Source organism: Dipteris shenzhenensis, chromosome 18 (assembly GCF_047967505.1).
Source record: "Dipteris shenzhenensis isolate YYH24624 ecotype China chromosome 18, Dip_SZ_1.0, whole genome shotgun sequence".
Taxonomy (NCBI): Eukaryota; Viridiplantae; Streptophyta; class Polypodiopsida; order Gleicheniales; family Dipteridaceae; genus Dipteris; species Dipteris shenzhenensis.
In genome coordinates, this window is record NC_141613.1 from 25873873 (window position 1) to 25894450 (window position 20578).

Here is a 20578-nt window from a genome sequence, read left to right on the forward strand (position 1 = left end):
CAGCATCAATTTCTCGATATTGGTCGGCGTTGCCTCTCAGGTCCTTGGGTCTGCTATACGTGTGTACATTGAGCTCTTTAGAAGCGCGTTCCGTGCTCTCTCGAAGAGTGTTCTTTGTATTTCTCAGAAGTATAAAGCAAATTCTCCCCTAATTGGGGGAGGGGGCCGTGAGTGGGTACAGGGACCCAATCGGTTGTCGACTCTACTCTCTCTCTACCCTCATCTCCTTTCTCTCTCTATGGTAAACAACGCTCATTCCTCGCTAAAGGTTTAAAGAAGGTATTGCTGTGAATTACACGATTAGATAACCGTTGCATGCTACATTGGTATCAGAGCTTCGGTGTGTATCCAGCTTGACTACTGCGAGTGTATGGTTGTGCTGAGATCCGGAAAGGACACACAATCAAGCGCCATGGAAGGGTCAGGAAAATATTTCAACCGCGAAGACTTTGAAGAGGAGAAAGACTACCAACAAGATACGCTTCCGCCAAATGCTCAAGAAGTGATGGCGAACCTTCTAGAGCAGAATCAGGTCCTGCTGCAGCAACTCGAAGAACATTCATCCCAGCTAGAAGAAAGCAGAAGACAGTTGGACCAGACAAAACAATGTTTGGAGGAAAAAGAAGCAGAAAAGCCGCTGGAAGAAAGAGGAACCATAGATTTTGAAAAACTGCTCTTGATGATGTGTGAGGAACGCAAAAATGAGGAGGCACTGCGACGCGCAGAGCTCGCCTAGGCAGAGAGGCAACAAAAGCTAGATCGAGAGGCGATGCTTCTCCAACACAAACAGATGTTAGCCGCTATGCAGGCAAGTTTGAGCGCAGCAGCCGTCTGCGCCACAACTTCGCCATCGACAAAGGTAACACCACTCACTCGGTCCACTCCAAATTTTGTTAAGTATGATGGTAAGTGTGACCATTCATCAATTTTACAGTTTATTCATCAGTTTGTAGCTCATTTTCCGTTAGCACGGATTCAAGATCAGCAAGATAAAGTCCACCTTGCAGCCCCTCATCTTACAGGTGAGGTGGTGACTTGGTGGCAGCATTGGGCTAGTAAGCATACTGACCCAAAAACATTTAAGACGAATTTCGTTTGGGCAATGTTTGTGGCCGACGTGAAAGCCCGTTTTCTCCCATCCCAATATATGCTTAACCTGGAGGATGAGTTCGCTCGTCTCTCCCAGAAGGGTTTGCCTGTGTTGACATACAGTAATAAGGTCATAACACTAGCGCAACAGTTGGGCGTGACAGAGAGCGCCAAGATGAAGCAATTCATTTGAGGATTGGACACGAACATACGTTTTACCATTCGGAACTTCGACCGGCCGTATTACGAGCGGGCGCTGACTCTCGCACAGAATCAGGAGATGATGCTGAACGGGGGAAAGCCCAAGCAGGTCCAGAAAGATTCCAAAGCCCCGCAGCAGTCAAACAACATAGCGAGTAAGGATTGGAAGAAGGACAACCAGTTCCAAAAGAAAGACGGCCAGGCCTCTGGTCAAAAGGAGTCCAAGCCAAAGATGACTTCGGATGAGAAGGCTAAAGCGGGTATTACGGGAGGCTATCTATAGCCCGACGAGCAGAAGCGGTACCACCAAGAACATCGCTGCTTTCATTGCCACCACATCGCTGGGCGTGGCAAGAAGGATTGTTCGAAGTGGCTTGCCGAAAAGGCTGCGAAAGCACCTACTTCGTCCGTCACTAATGTATTGGCTCTTCTAGCTCCGCCTCCATCCTCAGCTACGAATGCCGTCTTCCCTGCTTTGAATGCCGTTCCCACGGTGGTCTTTCAAGGTAAGGAGGAGGGCGACTTCTCAGAAGAAGGCGCTCATTCGAGCGTACGATACAGCTAACGGGCATCAGTTTATTGTCCTGTTCGATATGAGGAGTTCAGAAGATGCCATCTCCCCTCAGCTTGCCAAGACAGTGGGGTGCACCTTGGTGCCTCACGAGCTTGCAGTGGATGGGTTCACGCCTGGCTTGCGCACACACATTATGCATAAGGCCATCCAGTTCACTTTTTCAGTTCAAAAGGCCATGTTTACGTGGGATTTTATATTGACTCCTTTGATGGGGTGCGACATGATCCTCGGGATTTAGTGGTTCCGTGAGCATATTTCGACGTCTGATTGGCGGTAGGACACCTTCACGATTGTGGAAGGTTTACATGAGCCCGCCGTGATATGCGGTGATCGGAGCATACCAGGGATGCCATTAGCCCTCACCTAGGACCTTGGCAGTTACTTCTCTTGACCATTTAATTACGCACATTAACTATTGCAAAAGTTGGTCATCTAAGAGAAAATGCCCACCGATCTATCCGAGGTCATGCTATCTCGGCTAGAGCATAACACTTTAGGGTCCCCAAAGGCTGGACAGGTAAGCAGGGAAGCAGGCTGCCCAAAAACTCCCCTGGCAAATGAGCCAAGGAGGGCTTTTTATAGGCTGGTTGTAGGCCAGCCAGTCTGTAAAACAGACTGAGCCGGTCTGTTTACAAACTGGGTTGGCTCAGTCCAGCCCTATAAAAGGGCCCCTTGGCTGCCCTGTTTTCTCATTCAGTTTGCTCCTGCCTTCAGTTCTCCTACAGCTCCACTTCAGCCTCTTGTGCAGCCCTTGAGATCCTCAGATCTGGCCCTGCTCTAGCCTCAGTCCCTTGGCCATCAGTTCAGCCTGATCTGAAGGTGACCACGCAGCACAACAGTCGGAGGTTTGGACCAGCAAACGGAGAGAGGTTTGGACACTGTTTCCTCAGCTTTCTCAGCTCTCTTTTACAGTTTACACAGCTCACCCAGCTCTATATTTCAGTCATCTCTCAGTTCTCTCATAGAATCTATCACTTCTAGTTTTCACTCTGTCACTCACGCAGTAACGCTGCATTCCGGTAGACAGCACAAGCCTCTTCCTTGCCTTGCAGAAGCGTCCTACATCGTCAGTGTGGACAGCATCAAGGTCTCGGTATTGGTCGGCATTGCCTCTCAGGTCCTTGGGTCTGCTATACGTGTGCACAGTGAGCTCTTCAGAAGCGCGTTCCGTGCTCTCTCGAAGAGTGTTCTTTGTATTTCTCAGTTCTCCAAGTATAAAGCAAATTCTCCCCTAATTGGGGGAGGGGGCCCTCTGTGGGTACAGGGACCCAATCGGTTGTCGACTCTACTCTCTCTCTACCCTCATCTCCTTTCTCTCTCTATGGTAAACAACGCTTATTCCTCGCTAAAGGTTTAAAGGTCTTGCTGTGAATTACACGATCAGATAAGCGTTGCATGTTACAATACAACACTCTTCTTCATGACTTGGCGATCAGTGGCATGGTTATCTCTTACTGGTGCTCAGGTGTTTTTCGAGGGACATGACTCAGACTCAGCCTTCATTATACGACGACACTCTGTGGAGTCTTGTTCTCTCTAGGATGTTCCCTTCACTCCTTTCAGAGCTACTCATGCCTCGATGGACACATCATGGGAGATTCTGGCTAGCATTGCAGCTTGGCATATTTGGAGGGCCAGATGTATGGAGGCGATGAGGGTTTTCTGGTTCATCCTTCCCAATCTATGGCGAGTATATGGATTGATACTATACACACATTGGTGGCCATCTAGGCGAGCATGCAGGGATCCTCAAGAGCAGCTACAGCCAGGAGAGAGTTTTTTCAGAGTTTAGAGAGGATCTCTTTTCTTCTCTAAGTCTCCTTCAGGGTTGAGGTGGCATTTTCAACCTCCACCTTGGATTTTTGTTAGTTGTTTTTGAGCTGGTTTTTTTCTCATGCATGGCATGATGTACTCCGCATTAGAGCTTGCTCTTGCGGCTTTCATTCAAACTTAATGAAGTAATCTTTTTGGGAAAAAAAAACAAAATCCAAGAAAAGTGTTCTGATACCAATGCAACAAGACTCCTCCTAATTGAAGATAGTCACCACTAACTATGCAATCTAGGATAAAAATATAACAAGAAAGTTAGGCCAGGGTAGTACCTTATGAGTTAGGGGAAGAGTAGGAGTGGTAAGTCATGGGCTGGACTTACATAGGAGCCTGTAGTGGGCTGTATAGGGACATGACAGGAACATTCCTTGTTTGGTTATGCACATCAAGTAGCTCAGCTATCTTGAACAGCAAAGCAATTGTTTATTCCAAAGATCATGAATGGTCAACTACAGTAGAGCCCCCTTTTATAGGTGTGGGCATGGCATCAATTACAAATCTACTTATGGGATGGCCAGCCTATGTTGCCACTAAACATGCAAATTAAATTAGTAGCTAACTTAGAAAACTGCCTTTGTTACACACTCAGAGCATGATCACTGAGTTTTTCCAGCCAAATAGTACTGACTAGCAGGACTAATGGAGGCGATGACTGCGGGGACCCGAGCCAGAGTCGAAGACATGCTAGACTCGGCAACGAACTGGGGCACAAATCACGCTAGGACCTTAGTTCCATGCTCACTAGCCACGCCGATAGGAGTGACCGTGGTACTTGTTCACTACAGCCAGCGAACTTGAACGGGTTGTGCATGTCGACAGCCGCCAGCGCCCTATCACATGGTTTCTGCCACCACCGAAGCCTCACACACCAACGACCTTCTCCTAGGGCTGACACTCTTGCTGGCTTCTACTCAGAGCGCTTTCCCCTTTTATGTGCCAACGCTGTTATGAGCAAGATTATGGATAATGTTTTTTGTATTTCTCCAGATTGTTAATGCCCGTTTAGTGGCTCCACCCATCAATTCATTGTATCAGTTTCTTTTAGTCTCATAGACCCTTTTTGGTCTTCCGAAGTCTTTTAATAGGCTCTCTCTCTCTCTCTCTCTCTCTCTCTCTCTTGCCCAGAGACATCCAGGAGATTGAGTCGGAGGAGCATTTCATTTTCAGATGCCTAGTATACTATGAGATCCGAGGACGCTTTTGTTGCCTCTTTAGAGACAGTTCTGGGATATTGTCCCGCTTTCTCTCCTTTCCAGACCAGAGATGCTTAGCCACCTTTATTCACGAGGCAGTCAGAGCATCTACTTCGATCACGGAGACATGAGCAGACCTCCTTGATAGACTCTTCTTAGAGCTTGATTATTGAGTTCTTCCAGCCAGACCATGCGGGCTCCCCCACCACGAGGCTACGCCATGATCGTGACACAGGCAGCGACACGACAGCTCAGACAGAGGGTTGATGCACATATTACACATGGGGAGATTTCTTCTTTGTTCAGAGTTGGGGCTCCACAGATAGGGGTCACTATAGCCTTTATCAGACATAGAGCTACGACCAGGAGACAACATAGGACCACGTCCGCGGGCAGCCGCCAACACTCTATGACTTTATGCCCTCACTAGCTCATCCCCCTCGATGCTCCGATGATGAGGATGTTAGTGTTGGGTAGGCGATCATTATTCTGACATGACTATGTAGCACTCAACACTTATCATTTTGACATGACTACGTAGCACTCATCACTTATCATTTGCATTCTGCATTGGAGTGGATGCTCGTTTAGTAGCTCCACCCACACAGCTTGTTTTTATCATAGACCCAGCGATCTTTCGAAGACTTTAATAAACTCTTTTTCTTTCTTTCTCTCGCTAGTAGAGCTATTGCTAGGAGATCATAGAGGACTACAGATGTTGACTGACATCAGTGCTCTATCAAGGGTTTCATTCCCCCATGGCACCAATCACCGCTGGAGCCTCTCTCTATCAAGATCCTCTTATCCATTCTCAGCTGCCCATTGGACTTGGTTCCTCGGACATCATATAGGAACGATTAGAGTGATACCACACCGCAGATCTTTCCTTCTCCCCATGGGTTCAAACATTTGGTATTCGTATTTGTATTTGTATTGGATACATTGTGCACTTAGCAGCTCTTCCCATTCATCTCATTGTATCTCAGTCTTATAGAGCCGTCAGTCTATTTTTTTCTCTCTCTTCACCCCCCTTTCTCCCTTCTTCCCCCCTTCCCTTCTTTATCCCCCTCTACTTGCTCTTTGCTCTCTATCTTAGGTTTGCAACACTTGTTACATCACAAACTTAGTTTCATGAATATATTTGATAATAATGTGCAATATTCTATGGTGCAGGGTGGTATTGGGAGTTGGTGTATTAATGTGGTCATTGGCGACTGCTGCAGTGCCACTTTTTGCTTCCTTCATACCCAGTCTTCTATTCTGCAGGTTTATGGTGGGATTTCGTCATGTGCCTTTGGTGATGTGTTTTTTTGCATTCTTTAATGTATGCCATTCTTTAAACTTGACATCTAAATTTGTTAAGTCCACCTCCTGACGTATGTGGTTATGAAAGGACCCACGAGAGGATTATTTTAACAGTGCTTAAGTCAATTATCTAGGAGACAATGATGATTCTAATTATTCCAGGATTCGGCCTTTCTTGCATTTCAGGCTGATTAGCAATATTGTCTGGATTGAACTAGGTAGCTTAATCATGCATTTGTGGGTAGCTTGTTCTTGGTGATTTTTTCTCAAGTCAGGTTCTTTATTTAACTTACATATATAATGCGCTACATACATCTTAGTGAAGCAGGAGGCATTCTTCATAGTTTCTTATCGCAGAGACTTGGAAAGAGAAGGGGAGAAGAGGAGGAGAAGGGGAATACAGGGAGAAGGGAAAGCAGGGAGAGAGAGAGAGAGAGGGAATAAGAACATGCTTGGAGTAGGAAGCAGGAGGGCTGAGTGTAAAGGTCACATCAAATCTAAGTACAATAAACATATACAGAGACTCTCCTTTTTTAAGAAAAGATACCCTAGCCAAATTAGTCTTTACCTCCACAAACTTGGCCTAAGTTTGGGTATTATTGGAATTCCTAAAAATTCCGTTTGGCGGTCCAGTCCCAATGCTCTGAATCTTCCATAATTTTGCTGAACTCAGCTATCCCTATAGATTTCTTTTGTGCGCTCCTCCATGACTGGTGGTCCAATTCCCCTCACATTTCGCAGCAATGACCGCTTTCCTTATATCCTCCGTGGGAGCTGTTTTGACACATCTTGGGCTATGCTTTCCCATCCATCAAATTTTAATCCCTAGAGCTCATTATCACTTCCACCACTTTTGCTCTATTTTGGCTGATATATATCTTCACAAGCTTGTGCGTGTCCTCAATAGTCATGGGATGTTGAGCTCTTGAGCTCTTGTATGTGAGGCTCCAGGCACCCATTGACACCCTGCGCCTCTCCCAAAGCATTACCCCACTCCTGCACCCTTCCTGAGCCAATCCTTTAAAATCACCCTAGAAAGTCCATAGGAATAGCCACAAAAAATTTGAAAAATGCAGCAACTGGCAGGAGGGTGATGGGAGCTGAACGGGACTCCAAAGGGCAAGCATCCATCATGAATCTGACAAAAGAGAGGGCAGAAAGAGACTCTTTCAATGACTGATGGAACTGTTATTTTTTGTCTGTATTTGAACAGATTTTGTCCATTGCATACATTGATCTTTTCATCATGAAAAAAACAAGGCAATTCTTTATTGTTTTGGCTCCATTCTACCCCCTGCAACTGGGGACATTGACCTTCAAATTGCAAGATGACAAGGATTGCCAATTAGGAGTGACAAACTCTATGCAAGGGGCGTTAAAGTTTAAGGAAACCACCCGTACTAGATACACCCTCCACTCTTGCCAAAACTTTCAATACAAATGAAGGAGTGCCTCTAAATGTGCATGGAAAGTTCAGACACCACATTAAAGGACATGATGCCATGAAAAGGGAGGAGGTAGCATTGAGGGAAACAATGAATTAGCAAGCTTCTAGTATCAAAGCACTTGAACTAGAAATATAACATCTTAGTCAGGGAGTCACGAGGGATCTTGACTCATAGCACTAGCAGTATAGGATCTTCGACCGAAGTCTTGTATCAAGCACTTGAACTAGAAGTATAGGATCTTAGGCAGGAGTCACAGGGCAAGCACTCTAGAGTCATTGAGGCAGCCCTTAAGAAGTGTCCTGAGGAGTTGAATAATATTTAGGGTAGAGAATGGAAGAGCCAAACAAATTAGAGGCCCAAACTAGGGCAAAAATTGAAGCACAGCTAAGGACATTGAGTCTTGGTCCCAGATGAAGAATAGACGTCAATTTGAGAAGCTCATTCGAGAGACCTTTTAGGAGGAGAGCCAGGCGACATACCACCCTCAATCTCAAAATGTTTGGCACGACTAAAAAGATTATGCATGAGAAGTAGGGGCGAACAGGTCCAGATTGATGAGGATGCTTGGAGAGTGTCGAAAGATGAATCAAGGGAGAAACTGCTGATAGCAATTTAAGGATGCAAAATATCTGGGCAAAGAGGGTTTCTCTGAAAGAGACTCTTGTCTCTATCAATGAGGTCATAGAACAGTGAAAAGAAGGCCTTAAGAAGGTCATGGAAGCCAGGGCCACGGGTAAGCCGGCAGTATACAGAGGTGGGAGAGTGATCATTCAGGACTGGAGGTTAGCTATTGCTTCTTGGATTGATAACAGGACATTTTGGTCAGCACTAGGCAACGTCAATGAAACGTTCTGAGGGAAGGATCTTGCAATATACACAAATGCACACCAGAGCCCAAAGAGGGACCTACCTGTAGTACATGGGTACACATGGATGTCCACACACATGACTGAGACCTGCACTGATGGGGATGTGCTAGGTTCGTGAAGGGTGGCAGTCTTATACCGATCACACCTGAGCTGCATATCATTGTCCTAGGCGGAGACGAGCATGCCTCTGACATGTAGATCTGCCTCGGGAGATCCTTGACAGTAGGTTTTTATAGTGTGTTGCTTTCCTGTAGAGACATCTGAGTATGCCGAGATCTTCACAAGGAGAGCATAGTTGACATCTTTTTGGCACTATAAGAGGATATTTAGAGATATGCATAGCAGGGAAATGTTCCTCTACTCATGGACTTCAATGCTAGGATATGGAACATGCAGGTAAAGATCCTTTTTCAAGAGTATGCTATCGTGCTTCTACTGATAGATACCATGGAAGAGTGGATTAGATGCACACCCAGGACATGACATGGCTATGGTCAAATGGTGCGAGGAATACTTGCTTGACAAGTGCTCAACTCATGAGCTGATTGTGTAAAAATATTTTTAGAGATGGCATGGGTTGGAGCAGTATACATGCCACTACATATGCCACCCACATGGGGACGAACAAAGTAAGTGTGGACTACTTCACTGGTCCTCTTGCATACTAGGAGTCAGCCACTCAATATGTCATTTCACTTGGCAATATCCCAGTCCAATCAGTCCCCCATTACAATTGACCACCACTCCACATATATGGTTTCTACTTGTCCATACTCCTAGAGGGCATACATAGCTAGCCAATTCTTGATGCCAAAGCTCAACTCATTACCCACTCCATCCACCTAGGTGCCCACCAACACTCATCCCCTATGTGTTCAAGTCAACTGGAGAGTCACTGTAGGGGTTAAAATGGTTGGTATGATTTTGATGTTAAAGCATTTATGCAACACCAATCTTCCAGAACTAAATGAGGGCACCCAAGCTAACAATAAACATTGGAAAGTGTATCGATGCTTAGTGTAGCACCCTAAACAATCCTTTCTTGTGCGACACAAGTACAATCTCTTGAGCATCCTCTACAACCAGTAATTTCAGAAATTTTTGGAATCCAAGCACCGCTGTCCAAGTATCATTTGTTGAACCCTTTGTCTTGAAGAAAGAAAGAAAGAAAGAAAGTTTATTAAAGTCTTCGGAAGACCGATGGGTCTATGAGACTGTGAAAATCCTGATACAATGAGCTGTGGTAGTGGAGCTACTAAACGAGCATCCATACCAATGCAAAATGCAAAATGCAAAAAATGCAAAAATGCAGAATGGCAGTACTAAGTCCTAAGTACAACATAGTCATGTCGATGGTCAACTATATATCAATCTCAGCATCATCATCAATATCATCATCATCCCTAGCAACAGCAAGATATCAGGATGGATGAGGAAGTGGAGGCATGAAGTCGGCAATAGAGTGATGTCGGCCACTCAGAGGTGCGGTCCTGGCACGTCTCCTGGTTGTAGCTCTACATCTAACCAGGGCTACTGTGACCCCCGTCGGTCGGGCTCCGACTCTAAACAAGGAGGGGATTTCTCCAAGTGTGATCTGTGTGTCGACCCTCTGTCTGAGCTATCGGGTCACGGGCTCCGGGTCAGGGTCATGTTGAGGCCTCGTCTCATTGGGGTCCATGTGATCTAGCTGAAAGAACTCCGTGATAGAGCTCTGAGAGGGATCAACCGAGGAAAAAGTCTGCTCCTGTCTCCGTGCTCGGAGTATCCTCTCGCGGTGTCTAAGTGCCTCATGAATGAAACTTGCCAAACACCGCTGGTCTGGGTAGGAGAGGAAACGGGCTAAAATCCCATAACTATCCCTGAAGAGGCAGTGGAAACGTCCTTGGATCTCATAGTACACAAGACACCTGAAGATGAAATGCTCCTTTGTCTCAACCTCATGTATGTCACATAGTGTGCATATGCGCCGCTCCCTGGGTAGTCGCTCTGCTCTGCCGCTCTCGATGCGAAGTCTGTGTGAAGAGACCCGGGACTGCCCAAGAGAGATCCTCATCGAGTGGGGTAGGTGAATCTGTGTGTATCCTGGTGGGTCAATGAAACCCTCCGCTGTGATATGTAAGAAGTGATCTCTGTAGAAGCTAAGCTTCACTGGGAGTTCACTCGGTTCCAACTAGGTCCGAAAAGTGTGTAGCTGTAGTAGATCCTCACGGATAACCTGGTTGACCTCGTGTGATAAGAGGGGAGAGAACGGAGCATCCATGCTATACTGGAATGGAGGTAGTCTATCCATGTGGAGCCCCAGTCGCTCAAACCATCTCTCTGTACGTGCATACCAGCACCTCTGATCTCCTCTTGCTGCAAGTGCCATAGAAGAGGATAGAGCTATCCATGGTAGCCTGCTACGCCCGAGGTATAATCCCCATATTCCCTAACTCGGTATAGATATGTGATGACCTGAAATGCAGCATCTAGCTGTAAAGGGGGTGACCCAAACTCAGCCTGAATAATCTGGTGAGGAACGGATGACTTACCACGACTCATCCGTGATAGCATGAGAACCTGTAGCCGCTCCACACGGGCCCACTCTGTATCTGACAAGTCTGGCCCCCAACAAGGGCTGCCGTACATTCCCGCTGGGCGAGCCAAGGAGTCAAAAAGCAACCCCTTGGTGCGTGGATTCTGAAAGTGTGAGTGGAAGCACTGCCTCTATAGCCTGGCCAATGAGGTATACCCTCTACTCAAGCGTGCCTGCATCGCGTGTCTCATAGTGAAGCTCGGTCCGGAGAAGATAACCCCAAGGTAAGTGTATGATGAAACTATCTCAACAGATGACCCCGCAAATGTGAACTGCTCCTGACGCATGATGGCTCGAGATGTATTGAAGATCATGACCTTGGTTTTACCTAGGTTGACCTTCAAATCATGAGACTCACACAGAGGCTTTGGAGGGTACTCAGGTTCATCCCTCGCACACATTGGCTAGTATTTGGACAGACAATTTGGACAGACACCGTACATACTTTGATGGCCGTATGGACGGGTATGCAGGGAGACTCCCGTGCAGCCTCAGCTAGGAGGGCTTCTTTCTGCAGGAAGGATTCTCCTTTCTTCTCTGAGACTACTACAGGGTTGAGGTGGCACTTTCAGCCTCAGCCTTGGTTGTTTTTCACCTCACTCTGAGGGGGTTTTTAATTTATCCTCATGATTTCATGATGTATTCCACTTTGAGCTTGCTCTCGCGGGTTTTTTCTCTTACTTAATAGAAGTCTCTTTCTTGGGGAAAAAAATAAAATCATGAGACTCACAAAAGGACTGTAGTGCGTCTAGGTGTCTCTGAAGCCCCTCTGCTGAGGAAGACAAGAGAGCCACGTCATCTGCATAGAGCAAAATCTGGATCAGCGTGCCCACAAGACAGCAACCTACACCCCGCTGTGTCTGCATCACTGTCTCAAGCTCATCAATGTAGAGGCCAAACAAGGTAGGTGACAAAGGACACCCTTGTTTGACCCCGATGGTACTCATGATCTCGTCTGTCCACCCGGATCCTACCCGAACTCTGCCAGAAACTCTCTCGGAAAGTGCCATGACAGCCCAAATGATCTTCTGGTCATAACTCAAGTCTTGTAGGCACCGTATGAGGCGGGCTCTCGAGACCGTGTCAAATGCCTTGCAGAAATCCACAAAGCAACAATAAACCCTCTGCTTCCGTGACCTCGCCTCCTCGATGATACATCTGAGCGTGAGAATGTGGTCCATGGTTCCATGATCATGCCGGAATCCGGCCTGTCCTGCTGCTCTAAGTCCTCGACACTCTGCAAGTCTGCTAACCTCGGAGTCAAGATGCATAAATCTTGGACATGACATGTCCAATCATAATGGTCCTGTAGTTCTCTGGGCTCATGGGATCCCCTGCCTTGTGGATGGGTGAGATAGTGTTAATGGTCCAAGTATTCCAATCATGTGTAGGCTGTCCTATCTGAAGTAGGAAGGGGCAAAGGCAGCAGCCCAAAAGGGCCTGCTAAAGGCCCTTTTATAGGGCTGGTTGGACCAGCCAACCAAGTCAGTTTTGTGACAAACCAGGTTGGCCAGATTGAGCCAGGCTGGTCGGTTTTTGTCAGCAGCCCTTGGGGGCTATAAAAGGAGGGCTTCCATGCCCTCATTTTACATCACTTGGAGCAGCCAAAAGTCAGCATATTGGAGCAGCAGTAAGACCTACCTTGGGCCTATCTTCTGGAGGTGAAGGAGGTACATCATAGCCTGCAGACAAAGTCCACCTAGGCTGGCTTCCGGACAGCATGGTGGAAAGGATCTAGACAGAGAGTCTACATATGCTCGAGGTGGAGCACGCGGGCTCAGAGATCTAGAAGTGCTTGACATTTAGTAGGATCTTTTGGTATTGTATCCTGTCCTGCTTTGTGGACGGACGGAAATATAAAGTGTTGCTTCTATATTTGTCTATGAGCATTGTCTATTTACTGGCTTGCACATCTATGCACATAAGTTTAAGAAGTTTGTGATTCCACACCCTAGAATACACTGTGTGAGCTCCTGGGCAATATTGTCAATCTTCCGCTGTGCGTACCCTCTATTGGGTAAATTCTAACATGGTATCAGAGCCCAAGTAGGAGGCTCACAGGTGTGGGAGCCTAAAGGCAGGGACCTTCCTGGAGGACGAGCCTGATTCAAAAGCTCTTGGGAATCGACTTCCACGACTGGAGGATAGTGCCCTTGCGAGAAGGAGGGTGACTCAGGTTTAGTCAGGTGCGTTTAGAGTTCTGGTCTACTGAAAATTGAGTTTGAATTTACTGTGTGGTATAACAGCAGAGATGTCGACCGCTACAATCTCTCCAGCCCTTGCTCTCCCTTCCTCCTCCCTCATTCACTATCCCTAACTTTGGAGAGCCTGGGAAACTAGACGGGACCAACTACCTGAAGATCCGGAGTCATTTAGTGGCTAAACTGACAACGGGAGTGGAGGCGAAGCCAGAGGACATGGTGGACAGGCAAGGGAAGATACTCATGGCAGTAGACAGAGAGGAGCTCGAAGCTTGGGAAGACAGAAGAGATGCCCATGCCCTGGCGTTGATCATAGGGACTACGGCAGACTCCGTTCTCTCTCATATCCATATGGCCGAGACGTCAGTAGAGGCGTGGGTCACTTTGAAGGATCTGTACGAGATAGACAACACCTCCCAGATTTTGCTTCTTCAGCATCAACTCTACAATCTTGATATGGAAGGAGATATGGTACATAGCCACTTGACGAAGGTCAAGGTGGTGAGGGATCAACTGGCATTAGTTAATCAGAAGGTGGACTCATGCCATTTGGCCTTGATGGTTCTGAGGAGGCTACCTCAGAGTTTCAAGAGCTTTGTTACGATCGTGATAGTAGGACAAAGGACCAAACCTGTGACTTTGAGGAGTTGGCTCCATTACTGCTACAAGAGGAAGCTAGGGAGAAGCTCTACAACGACGACGACAAAGATGACAAGGCGTTGCTGGCGAAGGACTACGTTGGCAAAGGTAAGGTCAAGCCTAACGGTGGCAAGTCCAAGAAAGATGACTCTGATGATGAAGACACTTCCAAGAGAAAGCAGAAGAAAAAGTGCTTCTATTGCGACACACTTGGACATTTTGCGAAGGACTGCAGAAAGAAGAAGGCGGATCAGAAAAATAAAAGGAAGGAGTCTGACTCAGATTTAGAGGGAGATACAAAGGCCAAAGCAAATGTGGTAATCGAAGAGTTGTTCTTGGTGACATCACCGGGTGTTACCGAGGTCAGATATGTTGACCTAGAAACCACAGTGAGGATGTCTGACATAGAGATGTGGGTTGACGAGGAGTCAGATGCCTTTGTGAAGGTGAAGGACATCATGGAGTACTTGGTACCTTCCAGGTGCATGGCTGTTGACACTGACACGAGGGTAGATTCCATGGAGGGCCTTGGGGTCTCATGGTTAGATGGATGCTGTACTTCAGACAGGATTACACAGGCTTTTGGTTGGTGCCTCGATGAGGTGCATGGTTTGCTTTCAGAGCAAGCACATAGGCAGTATGACTATTTGGTATGTACTTGGTGTTCTACATTTGAGCCTTTATAGCATGCTATGGAGAGACTCTGCTCTTCATTTGTCTCAGGTTATGAGAGATTGGAAGGAATTGGCCTCGAAGGCAGAAGGGGAAGTATTGGTGCTTCTTCAAATCTTGGACACAGATTGCTGGAAGGTGATGGACAAAGAGTACTGAAGCCAGAAGAGTACCTGCTTGAGAACTCAGCGAGAGTTCATGGTCCAGGTTATTTGGAAATATTCATTGGTTGCAGACCCTGCCAAAGGAAGGACGGGTTGAAACAGACCCTCAGAGCATGGTGCTGGGAAGACTCCAGGTTGTTCACTCATTATGAGGGGGACAACTGGAAGATCGTGATGGATGGATTGCTCGAGTTCAAAGGCAGGAACGTGACTAAAGGAGGTGGTGCCAGGAGGTGCTACCAAAGATGGACCTGTGTACTAGAATGGTGTGCGGAAGCGGAACCAGACCTGGTGGAGTAGGAGCCACTGGATGAAAAGCCAGGAAAAGATTTGAACATCAAAAAGTTCCAGAGGACTACGACCAGGGAGTTACTGGAGCATCATCATCGATGTGTTGGCATTGGGTCTGGATGTGTCGGTGAGAGGGGTTGTTGGAATGGTCACCTCCCCATCTGTAAGCCCCCATAAGAGGAGAGCATGGGGGAGGTAGACCTGGAGATATTGGGGCTGCCACATGGGCAGCACATGAGCTGCCATGTGGGCAGCTGTCAAGGCAAAGGGCAGGCCACAGACCTGCAAAAGAGGAAGCAGATGAGCAGGCTGGAGGCAGCTACGTGGCGAACTGTCCGGCAGCAGGATCAAGGCCTGCATCAGGCCTAACAGAAGGACGGAACAGCCTCTGGCTATGGCGGCCTGCTTGGTGCAATAAATGGGCAGGCATAAGGCCTGCAAATAGGCCTGCAATAGGCGCAGGAAGGGGCAAAGGCAGCAGCCCAAAAGGGCCTGCTAAAGGCCCTTTTATTGATGGGAGAAAGGAGCGGAAGCAAGAGGGAGATGGAGAAAGGTGAGAGAGCAAAAGAGAGAACACAAGTTTTGTGGGAAGCAAGAGTCTTCAATGTGACTTCCCTTATTGCCTTTTATACAAAGAATGAAAGATTCTTGGTACTCCATTGCCTCCATATTGAAACGCTGCAAAACCTTGCCAATGTATTCCTTGTGAGACAAATAGAGCAATTTCTGATTTCTGTCCCGTATGATGCGCATCCCTAAAATGTGATTTGCATCACCAAGATCCTTCATATCAAATGTCTTATGCAGTCCCATCTTCAATGCATTGATCTCATACCGAGATTTGCCTGCAATAAGCATGTCATCAACATAAATGATGAGCAAAATAAGGCTACCATCCTTTGCTTTCTTGGTATAGAGATAGTGATCAACATCACTTCTCCTAAACCCTTGAGATTGCATGAAAGTATGGAATTTGAAGTACGCCTATGCATGCTTTCCTCATGAAAAATCACATCATTGCTGCGTATAATCTTCCTTCCAACGGGATCCCACAATCTATACCCCATTTTACCACTGTCACCATATCCAATAAAGATGCATCTATTTGACTTTGGTTGGAGTTTGTTGCGCTGCTCTTTTCGTACGTGCACATACGCATCACAGCCAAACACTCTCAAGTGTTTATATGAGGGTGGCTTGCCATACCACTGTTCCTCAAGTACTTTACCATCCAACCGATTATTCGGTGACCTGTTGATGACATGAATGGCTGTTTGAATAGCCTTTGCCCAAAAACCATGGGGTAAGGCAGCATAAGACATCATACTACGGACTCTATCTTGAATAGTCCGATTTGTTCGCTCTGCAACTCCATTCTGTGGAGGATTATGAGGGCTTGTGAGTTCCCTCTTTATCCCTTTCATGTCACAAAATTCCTAAAATATTTTGGAGACATATTCTCCTCCATTATCAGAGCGTAAGCATTTCAACTTCTTGCCTGTTTGATTTTCAACCAAGGCAACAAACTTTTGAAATGGACCAAAAACTTCATCCTTCCTCTTGATGAAATAGACCCACACTTTCCTTGTGGCATCATCTATAAATGTAACAAAGTATTCATGACCACCCATAGACAACTGAGGCATTTGACATACATCACTATGTACCAAATCTAAGGGTGTCAATCTTTGTTGCAATGTCACTTTATGTGGTGACTGTGAATGCTTACCAAAAATGCAATGCTCGCAATGCTTAAATTTTGAAAATTTCAGAGACGGTAAATAACCCAATTGAGATAGTACTTGCATTCCTTTAACACTCATGTGTCCTAACCGGCCATGCCACAATGAAACCTTTGGCACCTCAGTTACGGCAACCACATGATTCTTTACATCATAAACATGCAAAGTATACAAAGTATCACACTTGTACCCCTTTGTAATGACTCTGGCTCCCTTGGTTATCTTCCACCTACTATTACCAAACACAGTGTAGTAGCCTTGATCATCCAATTGACCAGTACTAACCAAGTTCTTTTTCAGCTTTGGCACATGCCTAACATCATGAAGTATAAAATGTGTGCCATCAGAAAATGCAAGTTTCACATCTCCAATCCCTGCAAAGAGCATGCATAATTGTTTCCAAGATGCACAACACCTTGTAAACCACCATTATATGAGCAAAACCACTCCCTGTGTGGTGTCACATGAAAGGAAGCACTTGAATCAATGATCCAAGTGGTCATGTCACCGTCTTCTTCTGTGACCAAAGCATGCATCAAGTGATGAAACAAACAAAATGTCATCCTCACTCTCATGAGTGACTGCATTTACCTCTTCAATCTTCACACCACTATTACTACTCTCTACTTGTTGCTTGCCTTTATCATATTTGGCATCCTGATTGTTGTTGTTGCTCTTTTTCTCCTCACTTTTCAGCTTAAAGCAATCTTTCTTCATGTGCCCCTTTTTGCCACAGTGAAAACATTCAATATCCTTCTTAGGACGTGACTTATTGCGGGATCTGTTCCTTTGGCTGTCATTGCCTCTATTCTGAGGTCTTCCTCTTGTGTAATGGGCAGTGGAAGACTTGAAGAATTGTTCTTCTTGTTCATCTCCTCCATGAGAAGCTGACTCTCAACATCTGCATAAATAAGAATAGGATTTGAATTGCTCAAAGATGTTCTGAAAATATCCCAACTCTCAGGAAGAGTGCAAAGCAAGAATGTTGCTTTAAACTCATCATTAATGTTGAATTTCTGATTTGCCAACTGCTTGATGATAGAGTTGAACTCATTGAGGTGCACACTCATAGTTGTGCCCTCCTTCATCCTAAGATCCATGAGCTTCTTGAGCCAATAAACCTTGCTTGCTGCACTTTGTTGAGCATACAAATCTTCCAACTTTTTCCACATATCCCATGCAGTGTTCTCATTTTCAACATTAAATAGAAGCACATCTGAAATAAAAAGCATGATTGTAGAACGTGCCAATTCATCAACACTTTCCCAATCATCATCTGATATATTTGCCGGCTTCACTCTCTTTTCCTTGATAGGACGGGCTTGATGCTTTTGAAGAAGCACATTATAGCACTGCTTTTGCCAAATGGCAAAATTGTGTGCTCCTTCCAACTTCTTGATGTTAAGAAGTGAACCACCTTCACTCCCACTTGAAGCCATATCTCAGCAAATAAAAAATCAGCAAAGGAAATTTAAAAAGCTTGTAAAATCTGTCCTCTACTGGAGAGAACTTGCAGCCTGTTGGGGTAAAGGCACATTGCCAACCCTTCATTAAAGATAGGACACCTATGACTGTCTTAAGACAGTCATAGGGTAAACCTAATCCTAATAAAAACAAATGAGTTTGTGGTGTGGCTCATCACTTCACACCGGCACACCTTGAGTCTTCTCTCTCTCTCACTCTCTCCCTCTTGCTCTTCTTCCCCTTCAGTCCCTTTCAACTGGTATCAGAGCCTTCTACCCTTGACCAGCCTACCCACCCCCCTCCGTACAACGCAGTACCACAGGGCCGTACGACTGTACGTCGTCCGTACATCCGTACGGACGGACATCGTGGGCGCGAGCTGTGTCGTGGGCACGGGAGCAGCGCGGGCGCGGACGCGGGCTGTGGAGTGGGCACGGGAGCAGCTCGGGCGTGGGCACGGGCGGCGGCGCGGGTCGCGGGCTGTACAGCAGCTGCTGACAGCAGCAGGGCGGCGCTGCATCAGGCAGTTGCATAGCTGCTAAGCCCTTCAGGCATCGCGCAGTCCACACAAGGGGGACCGTACGGACTGCCGTACAGTCGTACGGACTGCCGTACAGCCGTACGGACTGCCGTACAGCCGTACGGACTGCCGTACAGCCGTACGGACTACGCCGCCACACCTTTCGACAGTTTTCCCTCTTCTGGGATTCCGTACAGGAGCCGTACATCTGTACAGATCTCCACAGCGCAGGTACAGGGAGCTGTTTCCTCTTTTTGCAGCAGGGAGTACATTTTCTTTTTTGGGGAAGAAAGAGAGGTGAAAGCGCATTCTGCTCTTCATTCCTCTTGATTCAGGGTCTTTTTTCAGTTCACAACACTGTGTTATCTTGACAGTACAGCAAGTACTTTCATTCATCTCATGCTTGAGGTGAAGAGAACCACAGTGTGTGGTTGATTGCACAGCTATTTTGTTCTGGGAAGGTAATGCCTTGATTTTGCAAGATGACATATGCTTTTACTGGGTTTGAATCTCAGTTTACAGGTGAGCAGATCATAGGGCTTTTGTCCGGAAGGTGATGCATTGTATGCCTTGAGGCAGTGTGGTGCCAGAGAGCACACATTTGTCTTGATTTCCGCAGTGTCGAGGTGACATTTTCTTGCAAGTCACATTTCTTGTGCTACACTCAGAGAACCTCAGTTGAGCCACGCTTGGCCAGGGCGCATCGAGTTTACTCGGTCCCTAATTGTCCATCGTTGACAGTGCTCAAAAGGTTCCTCCTTGAGTGTTTGTACGTTGGGATCTGTGTATGTCATTTCTACACAGGGCAGTATATGCATTACACTGGTGGATGATTTTGTCAGAGAGATTTTCACTTTGCATGCTACCTCAGTGTTGAGGTGTTCTCCACTTGATTCAGGTGTCAGATCAAGGGGCTTTTGCTCAGACTTTGTTTGATAGCACTTGGGTTACCGACAGAGATCTTCAGATGCATTTTCTCCCCTTGGTATAAGGGTGATTGCTTGGGATTTATCCCATTTTCTGTTGCAGGTTGTGTGACAGGCTGAAGTGTCATTTTTTTTTGGGTGTTTGCCAAGTGGTTTATGCATATTAACTCGGTGCAATACCTCATCTGAGGTGGGAGAAGTGATCAGTACAGTCAGTACATCAGGGTTTACAGCAGTGTTTGTGCTTTGTCAGATGATTATGCATTGTTAAGCACTTGTTGAGCAACTGCAGCAGTCTGAAATTACTGTTTTTATGCCTCTTTGAGCACGGTACAGTGTGTCAGAAGGTACAGTATTTGCAAGGTCATTTACTGTTTTGCTGCAGATTTCCTGACAGTAAAAACAGCACCATTGAGAGTGCTTCTGGCTCTTGAACAGAGCAGGTTTTTTCTGAGAAATCAGAATTTTTTATTCAGTCCTTTTTACTTCTAGGGAGTCAGGTACTTTCCTTATCTGATATGGCATCAGGGGGAAGTGATTCTTCAATTCTGAACATAAAGAAACTGGAAGGAGCACACAACTATGCATTATGGGCAGATCAGTGCTTGAATGTACTTCTGTTAAAGAAGATTGCTAAGCCCATAAGGGTGAAGGGTGTCAAGCCATCTGATATGGCAGCTGATGACTGGGAAGAGCTTGATTTGTCCGCAAGGGCAGCTATCATGCTCACTATTTCAGACACTCTTGTGTTCAATGTTCAGGCTGAAAAGACCTCTTATGTTCTATGGCAAAGACTAGAAGAACTGTATGCCCAAAAGAGCTCAGCCAGTAAGGTTTATTGGCTGAAGAAGCTGGTTGATCTTCGCATGAAGGAA

At 46.3% G+C, this 20578-nt stretch overlaps 1 protein-coding gene across 1 annotated transcript in view; it reads left to right on the forward strand.

Annotated features, from left to right (window-relative positions):
* Nucleotides 1-20578, forward strand: part of PHT4;5 (phosphate transporter 4;5) — a 138235-nt gene that overhangs the window by 8458 nt on the left and 109199 nt on the right. The window contains exon 3 of the mRNA XM_087389434.1: nucleotides 6061-6160. Within this exon, the coding sequence (XP_087245560.1) occupies nucleotides 6061-6160 (100 nt within the window). The remainder of the gene's footprint in view (nucleotides 1-6060; nucleotides 6161-20578) is intronic.